The 20,976-nt window shown below is 56.8% G+C and overlaps 12 protein-coding genes across 12 annotated transcripts in view; 8 read left to right on the top strand and 4 right to left on the bottom strand.

Annotated features, from left to right (window-relative positions):
• The window catches only part of TRAVEDRAFT_114910 (uncharacterized protein), a gene marked incomplete at both ends in the record, with an annotated part of 9,372 nt that extends 8,650 nt beyond the window's left edge, over window positions 1-722 (bottom strand). The window contains 3 exons of the mRNA XM_008036083.1: window positions 134-238; window positions 295-510; window positions 534-722. Of these exons, the coding sequence (XP_008034274.1) occupies window positions 134-238; window positions 295-510; window positions 534-722 (510 nt within the window). The remainder of the gene's footprint in view (window positions 1-133; window positions 239-294; window positions 511-533) is intronic.
• A 1,582-nt stretch (window positions 723-2,304) lies between these two features.
• TRAVEDRAFT_69085 (uncharacterized protein) lies at window positions 2,305-3,101 on the top strand. The gene is made up of 3 exons (XM_008036081.1): window positions 2,305-2,440; window positions 2,490-2,800; window positions 2,864-3,101. Exons 1-3 carry the CDS (start codon window positions 2,335-2,337, stop codon window positions 2,933-2,935), a joined length of 489 nt encoding a protein of 162 aa, XP_008034272.1. The 5' UTR covers window positions 2,305-2,334; the 3' UTR covers window positions 2,936-3,101.
• A 384-nt stretch (window positions 3,102-3,485) lies between these two features.
• Window positions 3,486-4,211, top strand: TRAVEDRAFT_69084 (uncharacterized protein; the record flags this gene model as incomplete). The annotated part of the gene is made up of 3 exons (XM_008036080.1): window positions 3,486-3,919; window positions 3,976-4,048; window positions 4,110-4,211. Coding segments are annotated over exons 1-3 (396 nt in total), but the record flags the coding sequence as incomplete, so codon positions are not given.
• Window positions 4,212-4,442: 231 nt separating this feature from the next.
• On the top strand, window positions 4,443-4,671 carry TRAVEDRAFT_43180 (uncharacterized protein; the record flags this gene model as incomplete). Its single annotated transcript, XM_008035603.1, has 2 exons — window positions 4,443-4,563; window positions 4,619-4,671. The coding sequence occupies 2 exons, from the start codon at window positions 4,443-4,445 to the stop codon at window positions 4,669-4,671; spliced, it is 174 nt and encodes a 57-aa protein (XP_008033794.1).
• Window positions 4,672-5,302: 631 nt separating this feature from the next.
• TRAVEDRAFT_43179 (uncharacterized protein) lies at window positions 5,303-6,554 on the bottom strand (the record flags this gene model as incomplete). The annotated part of the gene is made up of 2 exons (XM_008035602.1): window positions 5,303-5,736; window positions 5,795-6,554. The coding sequence occupies 2 exons, from the start codon at window positions 6,552-6,554 to the stop codon at window positions 5,303-5,305; spliced, it is 1,194 nt and encodes a 397-aa protein (XP_008033793.1).
• Window positions 6,555-7,790: 1,236 nt separating this feature from the next.
• TRAVEDRAFT_113884 (fumarate reductase) lies at window positions 7,791-10,071 on the bottom strand (the record flags this gene model as incomplete). Its single annotated transcript, XM_008036077.1, has 7 exons — window positions 7,791-7,841; window positions 7,904-8,125; window positions 8,197-8,562; window positions 8,615-8,821; window positions 8,879-9,565; window positions 9,622-9,742; window positions 9,971-10,071. The coding sequence occupies 7 exons, from the start codon at window positions 10,069-10,071 to the stop codon at window positions 7,791-7,793; spliced, it is 1,755 nt and encodes a 584-aa protein (XP_008034268.1).
• A 408-nt stretch (window positions 10,072-10,479) lies between these two features.
• On the bottom strand, window positions 10,480-11,620 carry TRAVEDRAFT_113718 (P-loop containing nucleoside triphosphate hydrolase protein; the record flags this gene model as incomplete). The annotated part of the gene is made up of 7 exons (XM_008036076.1): window positions 10,480-10,700; window positions 10,843-10,939; window positions 10,993-11,187; window positions 11,239-11,340; window positions 11,395-11,406; window positions 11,459-11,540; window positions 11,589-11,620. The coding sequence occupies 7 exons, from the start codon at window positions 11,618-11,620 to the stop codon at window positions 10,480-10,482; spliced, it is 741 nt and encodes a 246-aa protein (XP_008034267.1).
• A 463-nt stretch (window positions 11,621-12,083) lies between these two features.
• On the top strand, window positions 12,084-13,236 carry TRAVEDRAFT_112915 (uncharacterized protein; the record flags this gene model as incomplete). Its single annotated transcript, XM_008036075.1, has 6 exons — window positions 12,084-12,281; window positions 12,338-12,454; window positions 12,520-12,618; window positions 12,681-12,766; window positions 12,846-13,066; window positions 13,124-13,236. The coding sequence occupies 6 exons, from the start codon at window positions 12,084-12,086 to the stop codon at window positions 13,234-13,236; spliced, it is 834 nt and encodes a 277-aa protein (XP_008034266.1).
• Window positions 13,237-13,697: 461 nt separating this feature from the next.
• Window positions 13,698-14,569, top strand: TRAVEDRAFT_26392 (uncharacterized protein). Its single transcript, XM_008035351.1, has 3 exons — window positions 13,698-14,076; window positions 14,139-14,206; window positions 14,272-14,569. The coding sequence occupies exons 1-3, from the start codon at window positions 13,774-13,776 to the stop codon at window positions 14,345-14,347; spliced, it is 447 nt and encodes a 148-aa protein (XP_008033542.1). The 5' UTR covers window positions 13,698-13,773; the 3' UTR covers window positions 14,348-14,569.
• A 180-nt stretch (window positions 14,570-14,749) lies between these two features.
• Window positions 14,750-17,122, top strand: TRAVEDRAFT_141374 (uncharacterized protein). The gene is made up of 9 exons (XM_008036074.1): window positions 14,750-15,215; window positions 15,268-15,492; window positions 15,551-15,736; window positions 15,788-15,878; window positions 15,937-15,983; window positions 16,033-16,113; window positions 16,166-16,566; window positions 16,628-16,655; window positions 16,706-17,122. The coding sequence occupies exons 1-9, from the start codon at window positions 14,837-14,839 to the stop codon at window positions 17,068-17,070; spliced, it is 1,803 nt and encodes a 600-aa protein (XP_008034265.1). The 5' UTR covers window positions 14,750-14,836; the 3' UTR covers window positions 17,071-17,122.
• A 422-nt stretch (window positions 17,123-17,544) lies between these two features.
• On the top strand, window positions 17,545-18,993 carry TRAVEDRAFT_56109 (GroES-like protein). Its single transcript, XM_008035780.1, has 5 exons — window positions 17,545-17,827; window positions 17,892-17,970; window positions 18,030-18,225; window positions 18,286-18,689; window positions 18,747-18,993. The coding sequence occupies exons 1-5, from the start codon at window positions 17,565-17,567 to the stop codon at window positions 18,864-18,866; spliced, it is 1,062 nt and encodes a 353-aa protein (XP_008033971.1). The 5' UTR covers window positions 17,545-17,564; the 3' UTR covers window positions 18,867-18,993.
• Window positions 18,994-19,689: 696 nt separating this feature from the next.
• Window positions 19,690-20,943, top strand: TRAVEDRAFT_43173 (uncharacterized protein; the record flags this gene model as incomplete). Its single annotated transcript, XM_008035601.1, has 1 exon — window positions 19,690-20,943. One exon carries the CDS (start codon window positions 19,690-19,692, stop codon window positions 20,941-20,943), a length of 1,254 nt encoding a protein of 417 aa, XP_008033792.1.
• Window positions 20,944-20,976: the final 33 nt, after the last annotated feature.

Genomic DNA, 20,976 nt, shown 5'->3' with positions numbered 1-20,976 from the left:
GCCAAGTAAGTACAGAACAAAAGAATGTACGTATATGGTAAGTAGGAAAGTCCATGCTGGCGTATGGTAGACGCACAGCCACTATCACTGCCACTCCCGGTCCGGCACAGCCGTAGACACAGAAGTTCAACACGGTGAGCTCTGAATAAACTTGGATCGTGTGAGGGCGGCCGTCGAGCGAGGCTGCCTCGAAGTACACATAGGAGAACGGGAAGGACTGCAATACCCATTCGGATGGCTGGTAAAAGAAGCTGAGATATAGTGGGATGTATGATTCAGTGCAGGATGCCTTACTTCAATTGGCGACAGGTAGGTGATGGTCACGTTAATGGGGCCTGCTTGCAGGACGAAAATCGTACGTGTTGGTGTGATTCGAACGGCGGAGAGGTTTGCAGAAAAGGCCTCTATAGTCGTCTCCGTTTGCCCCGTCCACAGGTACGTTTTTCCATCCACCCTGACGGTTCCTTGAAGATCCATAATCGTCTGTGAACCGTGAGACAAATCGATACGCTGTAAAGAAAAATGGATAGTACCGCGTGTTGTCCCCAGAAAAGAGGCCAGGAATCCGACGGGGGTGCGGAAACGTTTGATGTAGCCGACCAAATACTCATGTACGGAGAGCGAATAGCCAAAGGAACACTAGCTGGAAAGAACGTTTGTGGCGGAGATTGAGCCAAAATCCCCGCTGCAAATACGGACACGAGCCAGGAGAGACGAAGCATAAGCCAAGGGAATAACATCGAGGAGGGTGAATGTTGAACGTAGGGAGAATTGCAAGACGAAGAGAGTGACAAACACTCTTAAGCGGGCGTGGTTTTGTGCATGTTATGTTGCGGCATGCGGCGAGTTGAAAGCACGTGTTGCAAGGCCGATGCGATGGGTTCATTTTGGCCGGCGACCGTACGTAGGCGGAGAGCAATGACTATTTTGGTAGTCGAAGCACCTCGGTTGCGTGTGGCATGCAACTCTGTGATATCTTCCCAACGTTCTCCATCTTCGAGCGGATGTCACTAGAAGCGTCAGCAGCGACGTTGTGTTGCCGTGGGACCCTTTGGTCTCCTACATGAATCCTGATTCTAGGCCCTGACAAGGTATAGTGAGAGGACCGCTGCGTCGGATCAAGTATGCGGAGGTTCTCAACACGAAGCCCATGGCCTCTGATATACATCTAGGCTGTAAGATGTATGCTGGACGGCCCACGGGAATCAGGATCTAACGCAACCCGAAGCGGAACATAACTTTCAGAAGGCGATGATCATGCTCTGATACGCTCGACTTGTTCGCATCCGTAGAGAGCTAGAGACGATCTCGGTCAAAAAAGCTTATGAGAGAAAGATAAAGTCCCAGTACGCAGCTCACGATTTTGTATCCAGGTTACGAGAGTTCCAGCCTGGGGATACGTAGTTCCGACGGGTTCGGGGCCATGGCGTGCACGAGCAGTATTCAACAGGAGTCGAGACGGTGTCCCAGTGAAGACATCGGCGCGTGTCATGCCAGTGCATAGCAACCAGGTTTCCCAAGTCACAATAGAATCAGCGAGGTGATAGGATGAGAATGTACGCAGGTAGGAACGGCAGTGCAGGATAGCAGGAGTCAAGACAAGAATTTCTTGAAGGAGCTTAAGATCTACTACCCGATGTCGTTGCCATGCGTTGCCATGCGCTTGTTAGCGCCCACGTCTGTCCTTGCCTCTCGCGTCCACTCTTTCCTGCGATTGCTCCTGCTAGGATGTTATATACTTCGTATGCTTTCTTATTACTGTGAAGTGTACTTACGTGGATTTCTGGGCTTATGTTAGAGTGCTGCCCGAGGTCTTTCACGCTCAGCTGAGCATCGCCGCCGTCTCGCGAGTAGCGAGAGGCTAGAACTGTCCTGGTCTATGGCGAACTCGGAACGGCTTCCGAAACCCCACCGCATGTATCATCAAATATATTGCCCTCCAGGCTCTACTCCATGGATGGGGCTGGACGCCGCAGCGCAAATCCAGTCGCCAGGAACGCGGTGAAGAGCCGCCGACGGCGTTCCCAGACGGGCATACACCGCGCCTCTCAGACAACACCGTGGCTGTGATCATTCCGGTTCGTTCGACTGACCTAGTTGCTGTCTAGTTTGCAATAGCCTGCTAGGGACACCCAGTTTGCAGGATGCCCATCTCTGATGGGGCCCTTGGCACGGTCTGTGGCCGCCTGCGTAGTGGTCAGCTGCTCGGTTCAACTGTCAAAGGGTCCCACTGCCGACAACGTATTTAAACTGCTCATCGTTGCGACACTCGGCACCAGCCCTCAGCTTGTACTCAACACCCAGACCACCCAACAAACCTCACGAAGTACTATCATGCTCGCTCTTGCTGTCATCGTCTCTACCGCCCTCGCGCTCGCGTTCGGCGCCCCCGTCGACGTCATCGCACCAGGCGTACCCACCCACTTTGTCTCTACTCAGAGTGAGCCTTTCCGCGAAGGTCTTTCATACATGTTATTGACGCATGCCAGATCCCTCGCTCGTATTCGCTCCGGCGTCAGCTAGCGCTACCGCTGATCTCCAGGCATCCAACCCGGGCGACGGATCCGCGAGCGACATCACCGCCCTCATCCCCGTGAAGGGGTCAGGTGTCCCCACCCAGATTGCCCTCGGCGACTTCTGCGTCACAGCGAACGGCGTTGTGCCAGGAACTGCGACACAGACGCTGCACATGGCGCCCTGCGACGACAGCGACCCGACACAGCTCTGGGTCATCGACTCGACGGTGTCAAACGCGGACGGGAATTGCATCACCCTCGGACGGGCGGCATTGAATGTTCCGGTACGCCCTCTGTACCACGTTCCTGCGCGTCGTCGGGAAACACTGATGTTGTGAATGATACAGGTGACGCTTGGGGTGTGCTCGGATGTGCTCAACTCGCGCCAGACGTGGAACGCAGTACCCGCAGCTCTCTGAGCACAGCTGTGGCGATGGACGTCCGTCCATGGTACAAAATCATGTCTTGCGACCGGACGACGATGGACTATGGACGGACTATATCAAACGCTGACTGACTTGTATCGGACACTCTGGAATCTTATGATGATCGTAATGATGGGCCCTATGAGGCTTGTGAACTCGGGGGCATTCTTTTATATGCACTGACCACCAGTTGACCGGAAAGTACGTCGTTGATGAATCAATTAATCCTCCGACAACTGCAGAGGTCGAAAGGCCACGTTGCTCGCGATGAGTCACGCCCGGATTTGCCGGCACCCTGGCCTGCCCTGTCCTGCATCGTAACATCGGAATCTGTTACATTTGTTGGGCAGGCAGTGGGGCGAGCGGTGATCTGTACGCCCACAGACTACCGTTGCGTGGTGACGTTTTAATCTCTTTATGAAACTCTTTTGTTCCCTAAAACGTCCGGGTCGGGCTTTCCCCGCCATCTGTTCCAGTCGCGGTTTGATTTCAGCGCCCAACACCACTTACACAAGTACCACACCCTCCGAATTCGCGCGCGCCCATTTCCCATGGCCCACTGCAGCACACAAGCACGGTTGCTGCGGCGACGGCAGTACAAAACGCTGCTCAGCACCGCCTGGTACTTGCCTTCCTGGGTCGGCCCCGAATACCAGAATGTGGCGCACTCAGACGACGCATGCGTGTATAAAGCCCTACCTCGTGGTTCTCGGGTTCTGCATTATACTCACTCCTGCGACTCCTACGCGACTTCAGAATGGCCGAGCCGGGCTCCACTCACATTCTACAGGTGATCCATGAGATCAAAGACTCCGTCGAAAGACCTCACCGTCGTCGATGGCTGGAAAACATCGGATACGAAGACGGCAGCCGCGCCAGGACGCGCCGCTACGTAGACGGAGCTGTCAAGATCATGGACCTCTTGCGACCTGAAGTCTCATCCGGAGACATCAGGTCGTACGAACATCTGTACGACGAGTACGTGCCGTTCCGCACCACACCACTTCGCAAGATGCTCACAGCCCCTTCTTTAGGTTCTGCGAGCTACCAGACACATGGATCGGCGCACGCCTGAATGCGGCTAAGAGATTATGGGAATACGTGGGGGTACGTATCGAATAGTATCTCGCCGCCTAGACCGTCCAACTGACCCTTCTCGTTGGTGCAGTCTTTAGATGAACGGACGTCTCACGAAAGAGTAACTTCGGTACCTTACGAACCATACCACGAGGATACTCCACACTCCTCTCGTCGCACCTTTGGAGACTCCCCCAACCAAAGAGTCCGCTTCCGACGCCCAGAGGCCGCCCACCATCCAGAGATGCACTACATACCTCCTCCATATCACCTACCTACCAGGCATCGCCCAGCTGCGCCCCATATCCCAACCGCGACCCATCACCGATCGGCACCCAACTGGCAGTATCCGACTACGTGGTTTCGTCATCCAGCCACCACTCCCCAAGTTGTTGCCCCTGCAAAACCACCAGCTCCGCGTCCCATGAACATTTTCAATGGGTCTTCGTGGTGGTCGGGCAACAACTACGGGATCAACTGGCGTCCTACCTGGACCCCGCTGACGGAGTACAGTCGCGCCGCGGTTACCTTGCCGTATAACTACAGTACGTTTCTCTTCTACGGCGCTCCCGGATGACTCCGACTGATATGAATCCTCAGATGGTTGGGCGCAATACTTGCACAACAACCCGTACACTCGCGTGTGGGCCTGAGAGTACCACTTTCCCAATGACTCGGGCCCCTGCCCTCTGACGATGTGTTTTCATACGACTCCTACGACCATAGATCCCTCTGTACGATGTGTATTTTACTGTCCTATTATGATGTAGCGCAAGCCCGCTTAACGACTCTTTCTGAATGATAATGTACATTGTTCAAGCTCCTCGTCTTCTCAGCTCGAGCGAATCCGATCAATGAGCCGCAGTCTGCGTGTGGGAGCGCACAGGCCAGCTTAAATGTAACCCTCTATCCGTAGCACTTCAGGCCAGTCGAAGATGAATTGACGGTCAATCGATTATGCACGTCATAGAAAGCAGAACATAGCATAAGTATTGTCAATCTGAGGAGTTGAACGCACCGGGACACGGCTCAGATAAAAACTGTGCGTCACACGAAGACGATGGAGTAAGTAGAGATGGCAATGTAGAGTGATGAGGATAACTGATCGAAAGAAAGCTAGGACACGAACAAGGACAAGAAAGGGACTGATGATACGAAAAATATTCTACACAGGACGAGACGAAGGAGGCGAAGAGACGAGGGAACTGTCCTAGTACGAGTACCGTTGTGGCGCGATGCTACGAAATGCACGAGAAATGCCAGCAGAAAAACCGATGGCGATCTTCAATCGTCCAAGTCGTAGGCGTTGAGGTCGAGGACCGGGGCATTCCGCACTTCGACGTGAATGCCCACGGATTCCAGCTGTTCGGCGAAGCATCTCCGGAAGGCGAGTGTCCCATCCTGGAGGAAGTTGTTGCAGTACCTGGTCTCGTCTTTTATGGGTTTATGGACGAACGCAACCGAGCGGAGCGTCCTAGGCAAATGTTGCCGGATAATATCGGTAATGGTCCTCCACAACGGTGTTTGGAGCGCGCGCTCGTCTTCCAAGCACATCGCGAAGGTGATCTTCTGCAGAGGGCATCGTCTCGCGCTGCGGAGCACCTCGGGCACCCATGAGTTCTCGTGGCCTCCCCCGCGCGATCCATTGGTCTGCAGGGTGAGCGACCACACTTTCAGGTTGTGTGCGAATAGGGTCTCCACATTCTGCACCGGGTTTCCTGCAAAGCGTGTCAGTTTTGCGACCAGGGGCAACGGCTGAGATAAAGGGGGGCGTACCTTGATACGAGAACAACGGCCAGAAGTCGAAGACCTCGAGACGGTCGCCTATGAAGGCCATGTAATTGGAGAGGTATGCGATATGCCTTTCATATATGCGGCTCACGACGAGCTCCGAAGGGCGGCATCCGTGGCGCCCGAGCCAGCGAAACAGCGGTCCCACCGTGTCAGAGTGCATGGAATACAGTTCAACCTTCGAGAGTGGCAGCGGCCACAGTTGGTAGATGGCCGTGTTCAGCGGCAAGGCGTTCGTGTCCGGGTCGGGTTTCCAGGAGACATAGTCGAGCCGCAAGGATGACAACCCGTGTAGCGCGAACACGACGTGCTCCAAGTCGGCGCTGGAGGAGAAGACGGGCGCCTGGAGGTCGAGGGTGGTGATCTGCGTGAAAGACCGAAGAGCGGCGGTGAGATTTGAGCAGATGACGACGGGGCCCCAGTTCTGGAGAGTGATAGACCTCAGGTTCGGGAGGCGGCCTGTCAGCGCAATGATCAAGTTTTTCATCCAGGGGTCCTTTGTGCCCCTGTTGCTGTTTTGCGCACGGAGCCACAGCCCCTCGACCAGGTTGCCCGGGCGCACCTCAGGCGACTGCTGCAGGTAAGCCAAGAATGCCTGCGCGCTGCGCGGGCCCTTGATAATGGGGTGGGTGCACAGGTGCCGCCGGGAGGTCGCTGCCCATTCCTGGCACCCAATTGCGCACTTTACGGGGTCTCGCCGGCCTGAGCCAGAGTGCGACTGCTGTGGGATCGAATACATCGACATAGCCTTGGCAACGTCGACGGAAATCTCGATTAGTAGAAGTCATGGTTGAGCGGCAAGGAACTCACTACGGATGAGGTAGGAACGGGGAAAGAGGGTTCAATGTTTTACGGTGGCGTCGGGGCGTGCAATAGAGCAGGATTTGCAGGCTGTCGGAGTGATGCTTGCTGGAGAACCTCGAGTGGTTCGCATACTCTTATATACGCTTCGCGTCCTCGTACATGTCCAAGTAAATTTCTCGGCAGTCGTCACGACTGCCAGACGTTTGACAGGTCAGCAAAGCGTCGGTCGCGCCTGCGGTAGGGCGGATAGGGCGGATGGGTGCGCTCGGCCCTCGCGGACACATCCTTGCCGCTAGCATGGCACCACAGCAAAGCGCGGTCGTGCCTGTGGCGCCCGCACTCCTAGCGGTCGCAGGTACCTGAAAGCGGAGGGGAGTGGCGAGCATGGTCCTCGTAGAACGGACAACACCGGCTAAACCGGGGGCGACCGTCGATAATCGCGCAATTTGAAGTTTACGTGCGTGGGGGCTCCGGATAAGGTCTTGGTGTCTATGGCCAGCTTCCCAGTGAGACTCCACCGCTGACCGCACGAGCGGTGGCCTGACTGGAAGGAACAATGAACAAAGCACCCTACAGGGGTTAACATCAAGGAAGGTTGGACGTATTGGCGGAACCGCAGCCTCACCCGGACATAGCGCAGCGGACGACGGCAGACCCATCGCCTCGTGCTTGATTTCGCACCAAGCGTGGAAGCCTTAGCGTCCAAATATTGGAGGTGGATGTTTCAAACAGTGCAATGCTGTGGTAAACTCGGGACCCAAGTAGCGGGGCCAAAGCGTCGAAGCCGCGTCGACACCTGGAGTTGGTCCCTCCGGTCAGTATGACGCCACAAGGGACACGTGCTTACTCACCCCGCAATAACCCTTCCCGATGGCGCCGGCCTTAGTCTTGACAGGTCTATATGCAAAGAAGCCATGAACAAGCAGATCAGGGCAAACGAGGACGAGGGGGCAACCAAAGTTCAGCAGACAGTGACACGGACATAGTAGAGGTGTTCGCGCGCGATCGCATGGCCTTCCAAAACAACAGAATAAGCGACTATAAAGAGGGACTACATATATTACAACCACAATGTGCGATAGCAGGGGAGATGTGGTATAAGATCAAAACAAACAGTACTAGCTAAGCGACAACCAAAATACTAGCAGCGAAGTCCAGCCGGCACCAAGCCCAGCTTTTACTTCTTCAGCGAGCCGATGACCGCCTCGGGCGCGTACCGAGGGATGACCTGAGTAAAACACGGCGTTAGTGGATGTACGTAGATTGTAGCGCCGCGGACTGGAAATGTACCTTGGGGTCGTGGAGCATGTTGAACTCCTCGGTCGCGTCACGGCCGGCGTAGAGAAGGATCGCCTTCTCGCCTCCCGGGTGGTCGGGCATGAACGCGGTCACGTCGAGCACCTTGCCGTCGATGATCACCCAGCAGTCGTCCTTCTTGTTGTGCTTCTGCACCTCCTCAACGCTGAAGGACTTCTCCCCTGACGCTGCTGGCGCAGCCTCAGCCTTCTTTTCCTCCTTCGCAGGAGCGGGCGCGGGCGCAAACTACCAATCGTTTTCAATACACGGTCAATCTGTCTTGCAACACGAATGCACACCTTTGAACTTGAGCTCGACTCAGCACCGAGGTGGCCGGCAACAGCGCCGAGACGGCCTGCTGCCTTCTCCGCGAGGGGACCGATCCTTTGGAGGAGGTACGACGCCGCGGAGTCACCGGAGACACGGCCGAAAACGACACAGCCGAGCAATGATGAGCCACCGAGACGGTTGGCGCCGTGGACACCACCTGCAACCTCGCCGGCGGCGAACAGACCAGGGATGGGCTTGCCGGTCGTGTCGACAACGCGCGACTCAGCGTCGATCTCAAGACCACCCATGGTGTAGTGAAGCACAGGGGTCATGATCGCGACGTTGAAGTAGTCGTCGAACTTCCACTCGCCACCCGAGAAGAACTGCACAGGGGTCAGTCTCATTAAGTACGTTAAAGATCAGATGGGTACTAACCTTCTTGCCGAAGGGGTCCTTCTTCGCGCGCACGACCTTGTTGTAGTCGTCGAAGGTCTTCTTCAGGACCTCGGGCTTGAGGCCCATCTCCTTCGCGAGCGCCTCTCCGCTCTCGAAGCGCTTCATGAGCCCACGTCCGACGTAGTGCTTGCAGTGCCACTCGATCTCCTTCGAGGCATCGCCGTTGAGCACAAGACGGATGGGGAACTACATTCGAGCACGGCTGTCAGCAGGCGCTCATGAAAGTGTCAGATTTGAGCTCACCTTGCCGTTCTCCCACATCTTGCCAGTGACGTAGTCACGGTGCTGGAGCTCATCGACGAAACGCGCGCCGGTGTTGTCGAGGAGAAGACCGCCGACACCACGCAGGGCCTCCGCAGCCAAGAACTTGACCTTCGCCTCGGGCTCGTTGGGGTCGACAAGACCGGTCGGGTGCACCTGGACCTTCTCGAGGTCGATCGCGCTCGCACCGATCGCAAGGGCCATCTTCTGGCCATCACCCGTGCAGTGCTCGCCGTTGGTGGTGGGCAGGTTCCAGTACTCAGGGCGGTACTTCTTCAGGAGCGAGTCCGCGGTGAAGTCCGCGGCGTAACCGCCGGTAGCGAGAATGACGGGGCCGTATGCGGTCTCCGTCTTGCCGTTGTGGACGTACTCGGCGCCGATAACGGCGCCGGCCTGGTCCTTGATGAGCTGCGTGACGCGCGCCTTCTTCTTGATCTGGACGCGGTCGGGCGTGCTCTCGGCGAGGTCCTCCAGGCGCTCCATCTGCGCGTAGGTCATGACCATGCCGGGGAACTGGGCGTCTCCACGATGTGTCCGGGGCTGCGAGTGACCGCCGAGACGGGCGACTTTGGAGAGATCGAGCTGGAACTTGTCCTGCAACCAGTTGACGGCATCTCCGGAGCGACCGGTGAGGACGCGGATGAGGTCGTCGCGCGCAAGTTCGCGTGCCTGCAGAGCGGAAGTGGTCAGATTCTGTAGCTGCGCGCCCAAGTGGTGTCACACACCGATTTCTTGGTGTCTTCGAAGAAGGTCTTAGCATTGTCGGGGATGCCGAGGTCCTGCTGGCTTTGTGTGCCGGCACCGTTGATACCCGATGTCGCCTTCGTGGAGTTGCCACCCATGAATCTGAGTGCGGAAGGAGTTGTGAGCGACCAGTCGCATTACGAGCGTAGCGAAGAGATAGGAGTGAACACTACAGGGGACCGCAAATTTCGCGCCCAGCTCCAGAGTATGCCTTGCGGTATCTCCTCTGGTACCTCCTGTGTACTATGTACCCTCCGCCAGTCGCCTACACGGCCATGGACCATCCTCGAAACGACCTCGTATCTCTACGTCATCAGGAAGGCTACTCACGGTTGCTTGTCCAGGAGCAAGACATTGGCCCCGCGCTCAAGGAGCGTGTGGGCGGCCGAGAGACCAGCGAGGCCACCACCGACGACGATTACTTGGGCCATGGAGGATATGTGGGTAGGAGGGAGGAAGGGGCAGGGATGAGACGGACCGCCAGGGGACGAACATAGCTCTTATACGGCGTATTCCCTCCCGGTCACCTGAATCACGCGAGGCGGATCCATGTGAATTCGCGCCCGCCCCCGCCGGTCAGACGACGTTTTCGGCGGCGAGTGCGCCCAATGGGGCACCGACGGCCCGGAGCGCCCGCGCCTCCCCCGCACTCGCAACCCCGCAACGGTCGGCCGTCCGGCGACTGCCCGCTCAGGACGTCCCGGCGCAGCGTCCAATACAAATTGGCGGAATCATAATCACGCTCTTGCCACAACGCCGATGTTTCGTCCGCCGTGCCGAGTCGAATCCCATGTCTAGAATACACGATCGTTTCTATGCCGCATCCCCGCCCCCGCGTCTCACTTCCCCAATACCCCACAGACCCGGTCCACCATGTCGCTCATGCTCAGGTCGAGTCCGTCCAGCAGGATGAGGCCGGCGACTTTGCCGTTGGGCTGGCCGCGCTCGACGTCCCCGTTCTCCACGATTCCCTCGTGTGCCTCGACGTAGGCCGGCCACACGATCTGTTCCCAGTAATTGGGCGGGTCGCGCCATAGGCTGCCCTCTGGGTCGGATTGAACTCCGGGAAGGAACGTCAAGACGTTGCGCAATTCAGCCGGCGGCGAAAGGGCGGTTATAAGAGGTGGGTCGATCGGGGGACGGAAGAGGTGGAAGAGCGTTAGGATGCTGTTCAACCCCGCGGCGGAGCAAAGTGTTCTTACCTGCCGTGTGGTACCCATGTCGGTCGTGTCTCCGTTGTTTCAGGACGCTCTCGGGCACTCGGAGGAATACACGGTAGTCGAGCTTCTCTACGACTTCCTGCGAGTGACAGTTAGCCGCCGCGAGTGTGGAGACGATGGTTCTGCGCCTACCGGATGCCAGTACAGCAGGAAACCGTCGACCATCACCCACTTGACTTTTTCTCCCTTGTCTCTATGTTCCTGGTCTACTTGCTCGAAGTGCGCCTTCCACATCTGGTATACGACGTCATCTATGGGTACATCCCTCTGTTCGTTCAAGTGGTCGTGTGATATATGCTCTGGTGGGATCTCCCCGGTGCGTTTGACCTGCATCGCGAAGTCAGACCTGTCAACCTCATACGATGATTGACGGCGTACCTCTTCCAGAGCCTTGACCATCCGGGGCCAGTCTATGGCGCCCTCGGCACGGTCCCAATCTTGCACACCGTAGACTGGGTGCAGGGGAATCAACTCTTGAGGCTACGAGCATCTATGAGGCCACGTCTCGAACAAGGACGGCGGTAGAACACGAACGGGCGCGAAATCCTGTACAACTGTATCAATATGTATCGCGCATTCAGAGGTGCGATTGACTTACATCCTGGTGGATGATGACACTGTTAGGCAAGATACGGCGGAGGTGCTTGGCCAGCGTCGTCTTACCAGAGCATGTTGCACCGCTACAAACCGATGAGTTCGCCGTATACCAGGTAACCGGCAGCACCTACCCGATCCCAAGGAGGATAATGCGTGTCTTCATTGTATCCGGGGGTCCAGACGGGAGGACGGTCCGTGTATGCGCCGAGCTGATGGACAATCTGTTGGTGAGGATATTGTGTGGACGTTCTGGGGTTCCACTCACCAGTTGTGAGGCCTGTTTTGCGGTCTTATTGCACCTCAGACGAGCCGTCGAGACTTACAGCTACCAAGCAAGTGAATGAAGGAGAGCAAGAGGTCGTGCGCACTGCGATATCAATAATCACAGAGAGTCACCGGATTGCGGAGCCGCTACTCCGGATGATAAGATAAGATGAGAGCAGCGGCGATCAATATTGGTGGGCGTCTACGCGTCGCCTTTGTGGCGCCCGCCGCGCGAGTGGCTTTGCACTTTGAACCACCACAGACCGTTTATTCCAGCCCGTTCCAACCTTCATATCACACGTTTATCAAACGCGTAATCTAATAGAGGAGAAGAAGTAACACACTAGTACTGGCAATCCAACATGTCCTCAGACTCGGACACAATCTCCCATTTCACACCCCTGGACGAACTCATCCAGGTCATATACCAAGGCTCATCCCGTTTCGTCATTATCTCCTCCGTGGACGACGCGAACTGGACAGTCCACGTTGGACTCACGGGAGACGACGGAAGATGGTGGCAGGGCCGCTGGACGGAGAAGGACGTCCGCGAAGTCATCGTACGCCCTCCCGCGCTCCGCTCCCGTTCTCAAGCGTTCTAAATCCGCCTCCGCAGGGCTCGAAGCTGTCCGGGTTCCTCGTCGACTCCTTCGTGGAAAAGCTCGCGGACACATTCACTAAAGGCGAACTGTCCATCGGAGGCCGGAGCTCCGACAGGACCGCGCCGCTCCAGGTAGGCACTCAGCCTGGCGCGGCATCTTGCCTAGAGCGTACTGAGGCCGACTGGAGTGCTCGTAGCTCGTCTTCGGTACCCAGGCGAAGACACCCATCAGTATAGCCTTGAACGAATTGCCTCTGCGGGATGCAGTGGTATATGCTACGAAGGTCTTCGCGGAGGTACGGGTATACCAATGTCGCTAATGGGTTCACAGCCTAAACGGTACCGGTCATTCCTGCAGATCGCATTGCAGGCGCAGTCTCGAGGATGCCGCCTTTACCCGTCGACCATTGATTTACCGAGTCTTGCACCCGCCACATCCAGTCGGTCCCCATCCATTCCGTGCAATGGAATCTCTCTCACTCTTCTGGATCGTAGCTTCCGGTTTATCCAAAACACGCAACAGGCGCTCCCCTGAGGTTGCCCCTGCGACCGAGACGAGGCACCATACATCTCACAACGCCAAGGGTAAGGAAAAGGCTTCGGAAGTGACGCCAGCTCCGGACAATAGGTACAAGCGCAAGGCCGATGAAGCCGAGGAAGAAATACAGGCGCTGAAGGCCGAGCTCGAGAAGACGAAACGACAGCAGAATGCCTTGATGACCGACCCTGCGAAGCTTTACTCCAGTGCGTCGGCCTTTGTCGTATATGGGCGGACCCTGCTGATGCCCACCCCCACGGCAGAGAACAAGCCCGCTCCAGCGGCCAGCAAAGTGAGGGGTGTCTCATTGGCCAATCCCACCAAGAAGGCACGCAAGTACAAACCTCTAGAGTTTGAGAGTGACGACGATGCGTAGGACATTTCTGAGGGTTTCTGCATTCACTTGGTTAAGATCTGCTGTCGCTTTCGATTCACGCTGTCCATGTATCATAGCCGTATTCACAAGAATTTATCCACTAGTCACTGCCCGTCGCACGAAGGCCTAGGCCTGCATGGACCTTTGCGGTCGGGCTCCAGCTCCTGCAATCGCCGGAGACAGGAGCGTACAGTGTTGACCTGGATACGTCCAACCGGTCGAACCTCAACGAATGCTCCTATTTCCGTGGTCCGTCCGAGCCTGGCTCATTCCACTCGAGAGCGCACAGGGCGCTCCGAACGGATACCATATGTATGGCTACACCTTGGCTGGGACTGTTCTCGATCGCAGACTAGGATCCGTGTCGAGCCCCTCTGGAACATCTAGTGCTGTGCTCTCCTATGGCGTCGCAGGGCATATAATAACCGCTCATGGAGGGCGCATTTCACTCAACATACCCACCAAACTCCACACATCACTACGCTCGTCTCGAGTCTAAAGAGAACTATCCTCAGACTCCTCGTCTCTACCAGACACATGTCGGTAGCAGCATCATCCAACCGCTGGCTCTCGGACTGCCTCTGCGAGCTCATGGCGTCCCCGCACGTCGCCATGCCGCACCACGGCGGCATGCACCTCGGTCCAGGACCAGTGGACCTCTTTACAACCCGGTTCAACGAGTACTTCGGCCGCGAAGCGTGCGGCACGCTCTGCGGACGCCCCGTCGACCGCGAGGGCCTGAAGACCGGGTTGTTAGCCTTACAGAAACGATGGAACCCAGAGGCGGTCAGGGTCGGGAACGACCCCCAGCTGAACGGCATACCTCTGGGACACAACATTGTGAGCTCAATCGTGCCGTTCTGCGATAGCGTGCACTCTTGACGGAACGGTGGTGGAAACAGCTCGCCACTGAGGTCGAGTGGACACCAGAAGGCTCTGCGGTGCCTGAGGTCGTCCTCGCCGAGGCTTCGTGCGTACCTTGCCATCGATTGCTTGTGTTTGACCAGGGTTCTGACTGGGGATCTGACCTTGCAGAGTTGGCGAAGAGGGCGGCCACGAGCAGATCCGGTTCCTGAAGATGGAGGGCAACTCTGCTCTCTTCCGAGTTTGATCGCATCGTCGCGCAATAGCGCTGCGGGCCCTGCCATCGCTCCCGGATCGACCTTGGCTGCGAATGCCATGTAATTGTATCGTGCACCGAACGATGGACATTTCCCGGTGCGGGTTGGATTGTATCATATTTTCCAGGACACGATGTCCTCCACTCATCTCTAATGTACCCTACGATGTATTATTAGTCCATTATGCACGCTGAAGCATAGTTTGACTCACCATTCTGCTCGCCGTGGTTCGAGGTCAAGTTGATCGAGGCGGTCGATGACCTCGTTGCATCATTTCCCCGCAAAGGCACGAATTGATGGCTACATAGACGCCGCGCGAGAAATTCTGCATCCCGCCTTCCTGAACCTCTATAACCTAAGCTCCGGCCATGGCCTCCCTCTTGTCTCGGCCACGACCTCTCGACGACCTCTCACGTCCTACGAAGAAGAGAAAACTTGCTTGACGGATTCTAGGCTTGCGGTGATCTGCGCTGGCCAGGATGTCAGGCTCTCTCAGCGACCACGACCACACGGGTGCCCCCTTGGAGCGCCACGACTCGGGCAACATAACGAAGAAGGTGACTACGAGCTCGGTGGATCTACACGAAGATGTCGAGCACGGAGAAGGGCCTATCGGGGCGTTACCCATCCCGCCAGTGGACAAGCGGAGGGTGGGACTACACCGAGCTCTCTCGGCGCGGCAGGTCTCCATGATCGCTATTGCCGGGACGATTGGTACGGGGCTGTTCTTGGGGACTGGACGGTCGCTCGCACAGGGAGGACCCGCGAGCATGCTCATATGCTACAGTCTGGTCGGTTTCATCGTTTACATCACCTTGCTCCTCTTGGGAGAGATGGCCACACAGTACCCGGTCGCAGGTGAGTTGACCTCCAATGTCCAGGACGTCGCTGCATATTGACGTTGTGAAAGGATCCTTCAACGCGTACGCGGTGCGGTTCTTCTCCCCATCGTACGGATTCGCGCTTTCCTGGAACTACTGGTTCAACGATGCAGTCTCGGTCGCGTCGGACTTGACTGCCGCACAACTCGTCCTCCAATACTGGACGACCTGGCACACTTGGGTTGTCAGTCTGATCTTCTGGGTCTTCCTGGTCGCCGTCAACGCAGTTCACGTTCGCGCCTATGGAGAGCTCGGTAGGTGTCTGTACTGTTATGCTCGATGTCCACCCCTCAACTCTGTTCCCGTGTGCAGAATATTGGCTCGCATCTCTCAAAGTCATTACCGTGATCGTTTTCATCGTTCTCGGTATCGTAGTCAACGCGGGGGGAAACCAAGCGCATGAGTACATCGGTGGCAAGAACTGGCACATTCCTGGTGCCCCGTTTGTGGGCGGGTTCGGTGGTTTCGCGCGGGTGTTCGTAACGGCGAGCTTCGCATGTGAGTCAGGCCATAATTGCTTTCACATACCCCTACTGACTTGATCCTCAGATGGAGGAACTGAGTCTCTGGGTATTACCGCCGGCGAGACCAAGAATCCCTCCCGAAACATGCCGCGGGTAGTCAAATTTGTATTTTGGCGGTAAGTTTCTGTCCAATGCATTCTTGCCACTTGCTGCGACTGACCTTTGCAATGTCAGAATTTTGTTGTTCTATATCTTGAGCATCCTGCTCATGGGCTTGAACGGTACGCCGCTGCGCTACTCAGAGACCGCCCGCTAACCAGGTATTCCTAGTTCCATATACTTACCCCGGCCTATCGAACAAGGAGACGACTACGTCGCCGTTCACCATCGTCTTCGCAATGGCTGGATCTAGTAACTCGCCCCCTGTTGATGCCGCCGTAACAAGCTCTAACCACTTTTGTAGCTGTTGCTGGGTCATTCATGAACACGGTTATCTTGACCTCTGTCCTGTCTGCGGGCAACCACGCGCTCTTCGCCGGAACGCGTGTACTCTACGGCCTTGCTACGACCACACCTCCACAAGCCCCGGCAATCTTCGCACGGACGACGCGGGCCGGCGTTCCCCTGCTCGCCCTCCTTGCTACAAGTAGCATCAGCATCATCTGCTTTGGCTCGAGCTTCATCGGCAGCGGAGAGTTGTGGGGCTGGCTGCAGAACATTGTCGGTGTGTCCAACCAGATCGCGTGGGTATCCATCGGACTCGCTAGCTGGAAGTTCCGACGCGCTTGGGTCCGCCAAGGCCGTCCCTTGAGCGAGATGAAATTCAGAGCGGGGTGGACGTGGCCGTGGGGGCCGTATTTCGTCGTAAGTCCCGCATATTTCGTCGCGCATGAGTCAGGCCTGGTTGTTGATCAATAACCAAAAGGTCGTCACTGTTACTGCATTGATTATCAGTGAGTACTTGCTCGCGTTCTTTTCTAGATTGTATCTGACCGGTGCCCAGTCCAAGGATGGTCTTCTGTGTTTCCGCACTTCTCCGCGGTCGACTTCGTCTCGTTCTACATCGAGATCCCCGTCATGATCTTCATGTATTTCGCCTGGATCATCATCAAGCGGCCCGCGCCATCATCCGCGCGCCCCATAACGCCGCAAGAGTCGACGTCGGTCGAGCCTCCCCAGAAGCCTGGCATCCTGTTTCGAGTATGGCGCCGAATAGCGTACTCCGACGCCGTAGACATACGCACCGTAGACCTACGCAGGGACGAGCACGAAGAGGAACCCGAAGACGTCGCGGACGATTTGGAGAGGGAAGCACACCTGAAGGGACGCTGGGGTCCGTTCTGGAAAGTATACTACGCCATTGTATAGTTTCTCGTAACTGCTGTACTACGTCACTGCTTGACCTACAACTTCGAATAAGCCTGGATTGCGGGGGCTCACGCGCGGGGATGGCGTAAGTCATCGGCTCCGCCGATCAACGCGGCCGCCCCCCTGTAAAGACGTTCGCCGACTGAGTCGGTCTTTCCGAGTGAGCACACACGTCGTCTTCCGTTCTGCGATCTGTTTCTGGGTCAGCTGATGTCTGCGCTTCAGGATGGGCGTGTCGGGTCTGAACGCCCGTCGCTGCTTCATTAATTGCGATGTTCTCATGCCGGATGTCGTTCGGGACCCGGGTGCATTTCCGGCTCAGAGTCCGCAGCGTTCTTAGTGAGCGTGTTCTTAGTCCGAGAGTATCGGGGCTCGGAAAGGAACGACAGGACTGGAACATAGAGTCCTGGGTGCGTATATAACAAGCATTCCGTTCCAACCGAGCAGTTACCACACTGACCGCTGACACATCATAACCCTGAAGTCTACCAGATATGTGCGTTCCCACAACGCAGAAGACCCTCTTCCTCCCAGCAGTTCAGGGCGCCTTGACAGTCCAGCTGAACGACGTCCCCAAACCCGGCCCAGACGACCTTTTGATCAAGATCGAGGCAGCGGCCCTCAATCCCGTCGACTGGAAGATAGCTGAGACTGGTCTCTTCCTGGACAAATACCCCGCCGTCCTCGGTATAGACGGCGCCGGGACCGTTGTTGCCGTTGGCACGAACGTCACCGACTTCAAGATCGGGGACCGAGTGTACGTAGCAGATTGTCGTGGGGCACCTAGTGTATGAGTTTGCTGACGGACGCTTCCTTCGCAGCGCCGCGCAAGGTAGTCTGACTCCGCCGACAGGCACTTATCAGCAGTACTTCACGGCCCTTGCGTCTGTTACCATTAAGGTCTCATATACACTATTCCGCAGCGTAAATTTTGTTACTGATATCATTGACTCTCAAAGCTCCCGGATAGCGTCTCCTTCGACGAGGGCGCCACGATCTCCATCTGTGCGGCCACTGCCGGGATCGGCCTGTACAAGAAGGACAATAGCGGCGACAGCGCCGGGCTCACTGCTCCTTGGGAGGAGGGCGGGCAGAGCGTATACGCCGGCAAGCCCGCCGTCGTCCTCGGCGGGTCTTCGTCCGTTGGTCAATACGGTGAGCCTTTTCCCACAGCGTTGCACGCTGAGACCCGCTGACCGCATGATGAACTCGCAGCCCTGCAGTTCTTGAAGCTCTCTGGATTCTCGCCCATCATCACGACTGCGTCCCCGCGCAACGCCGACCTTGTGAAGGGCCTCGGCGCGACCCACGTTCTCGACCGCTCGCTCCCCGCAGAGACACTCCAGGCCGAGATCGTCAAGCTCGCAGGCGGCCCTGTTGAGGTCGTCTATGACGCCATTTCGACGAAGGAGAACCAGGACCTGGCGTATGATGTCGTTGGCCCGCACGGATCCCTCGTACTCGTCTTACATGAGGTGATCGACGCGGCGAAGAAGGCGGGCGACAAGAAGCCCACGATTGTATTCGCAAGGGGCGGGCTCGCGTACCCCCAGAATATCCACTTCAGCGTCGGGTTTGTGAAGGAGCTGTCCAAGCTTCTGGAGGCTGGTTCGTTCGAGGTGCGTCTGCGCCCTCTTTTTGGAGGCCCATCTGTTGACTGTGACGCGCTCGCCTAGCCAAATGTCTTCGAAGTGTTGCCCGGTGGCCTCAATGCGGTCGCCGGGGGGCTGGAGAGGCTGAAGGCGGGCACAGTAAGCGCGAGGAAGCTGGTTGTACACCCGCAGGAGACGGTGTAAGGCTACAACGGCTTGTGCGAGCATAACCTAGTATGAGACAAGTTCTCGCACGCGACGTACTGAAACGATCTGGCACAAGGTGCTCAGTGTTTATCAGAGAAACACCCGCACGGCATGTAGTGAAACCAATTGGAAGCGAGTGCTCGGTGTTTTTTTTTTTTTTTCGCTTTGGCTGAGTCGAGGTGCGTCGTCTCACATTTGGGCCTTCAGTATGGACTTCCTGCCTTCCATCCGTTCTGATCCGCACTCTTGTGCCACGTGCCATCTCTGTGCTCTTCTTCTGGGGTCAGCCATGGCGCGGACACGGTCTAGTGCGCATTCAGGTGGAACAAAGCAAACATTGGTTGGAGGAGTATCGTCTCATCCGAGTCGGATGCACTTGAGCTCACCAACTGCGTCGTCCTGCTTGGACCACCACTCCACCGTATGGTCCCGCTTGGGCCTCGCACATAATGCTCGATACAATTCTGCAGGACCCGATCCCTCCGAACGCACACCAGGCAGGCGATTTCCTAGGCATGTCAAAGCGGGCATTCAGCTCTGCATATATATGTCGGTGAGGTTGCTCACACCTACCGCAACTATCAACTCTACTTCTACCTGAACCACTCAGTGTTCGGTGATATCCCTTCGTCCTTGCAATCGACAGCTTTAAAAAGGCATGTTATTGTTTCGTGCGTATTTTTTCCACCGATACAGGATCCTTTGGCGAACTGTTCTGACGCCCTCTTATATAGGAACACTTACATCCTTCCAATTCCCCGTCGCATGCGACGGGGATGATGAGGTTGCCGGCCAGCAAGTCAATGGGCAGCAATTTACCATGTCAGCAACCGAAGTCAACACACTCGTACCAGTCCGGGACGACGTCAAGGTTCTCTGCGCAAAGATTCAGTCCCAAGACTCAACGCTCAAGCTCCAAGGTGTACTTAACGAACGTCTGCCCAACCTCGAGCAACTCCACCTCGAGAGAGTGCCAGCCGATGGTGATGACGCGGTCCATGCGCCCCGCAGTGAGCCACCATACACCCTGCGCGCTGCCAACCTCCCGAAGCTGCAGATTTTGGCCGCCGTTGACACGATCGTCAGCCTCGAAATGCCTTTGTGCCGAAACCTGCGCATGCTCCACCTCGAATTTGACGACCAGAAGAAAGTGGACCGCGTTCCGTTGGCCTGTTTCCTCGACATCATGCGCAACTGCACGTCTCTCCAAAGTCTTTACGAATACTGCTACGTGGACGCCCGGACGCCGAGGGGCACCCCGCCTCCCCCCGTTCTTTCCTTGATGGGTCACACGCGCCTCAAAGTTCTTCAGATCCTTGAGGACTCTGACACTTTATCCAGGATTCTTTCTAGCCTGATCATCCCTGCCTCTGTCAACCTCACAGCCGCCGCGGTCGTCGGAGAGAAGGGGGTCTTGCGCGATATATTCCCCCGCGATAGGACCCAGTTGCAGATCCTACAACGGGCGACGAAGGTCGAGGCGCGCCACACGCTACGGGACTGCTGCCTCGCTGCGCACATGCCAGGGAAGGATAGCGGGTGTCTCACCTTGGAGCTCTCCACCACCCCCGAGGGCATGCGCCGCAGAGAGAGGGACCTGCTCGATGGCACGTTCATGCATACTATGATTCAGTCCCTGGACGTCTTCCAAGACTGTCCTGCGCGGACGCTCTGTCTCGGCGGTAACCTCGCGCAGGTGCGTCCGGAGTCGTGGATCGCCGCGTTCGATCGCTTCCCCGACATCGAAGAACTCCAGATTGAGGATATTCAGGACCAGCCAGGGAAGACCCTCCTCACCCTTTTCGACGCGCTGGCCGTGTCCTCGAACGTCCACCGGGGGGTGGTCCTTCCGCGTCTGCAGACCATCAAACTCGAGGGCGCGATCAACCAACTTGGGCTGCTGGACGCAGTCCGCAGCTGCTTCACGCGGCGTGCACAGCTGGGAGCGCGACCGCTTCACAGGATGGAACTCATCCCGTCCCGAGACTCCCACAGAGGATGGACCGCGGATGAGGTGGCTCGCTTTCAACGGGAGCGGCATACTCTCGCCAAGATCGTCGAGTTGAAGATCTAACAAAGGGGTTAATCAGCGAGTCTTCAGCCGTAT

Source organism: Trametes versicolor (genome assembly GCF_000271585.1).
Source record: "Trametes versicolor FP-101664 SS1 unplaced genomic scaffold TRAVEscaffold_2, whole genome shotgun sequence".
Taxonomy (NCBI): Eukaryota; Fungi; Basidiomycota; class Agaricomycetes; order Polyporales; family Polyporaceae; genus Trametes; species Trametes versicolor.
Note: the sequence above shows the minus strand (reverse complement) of the source record. Positions and strands in the feature narration are given on the sequence as shown.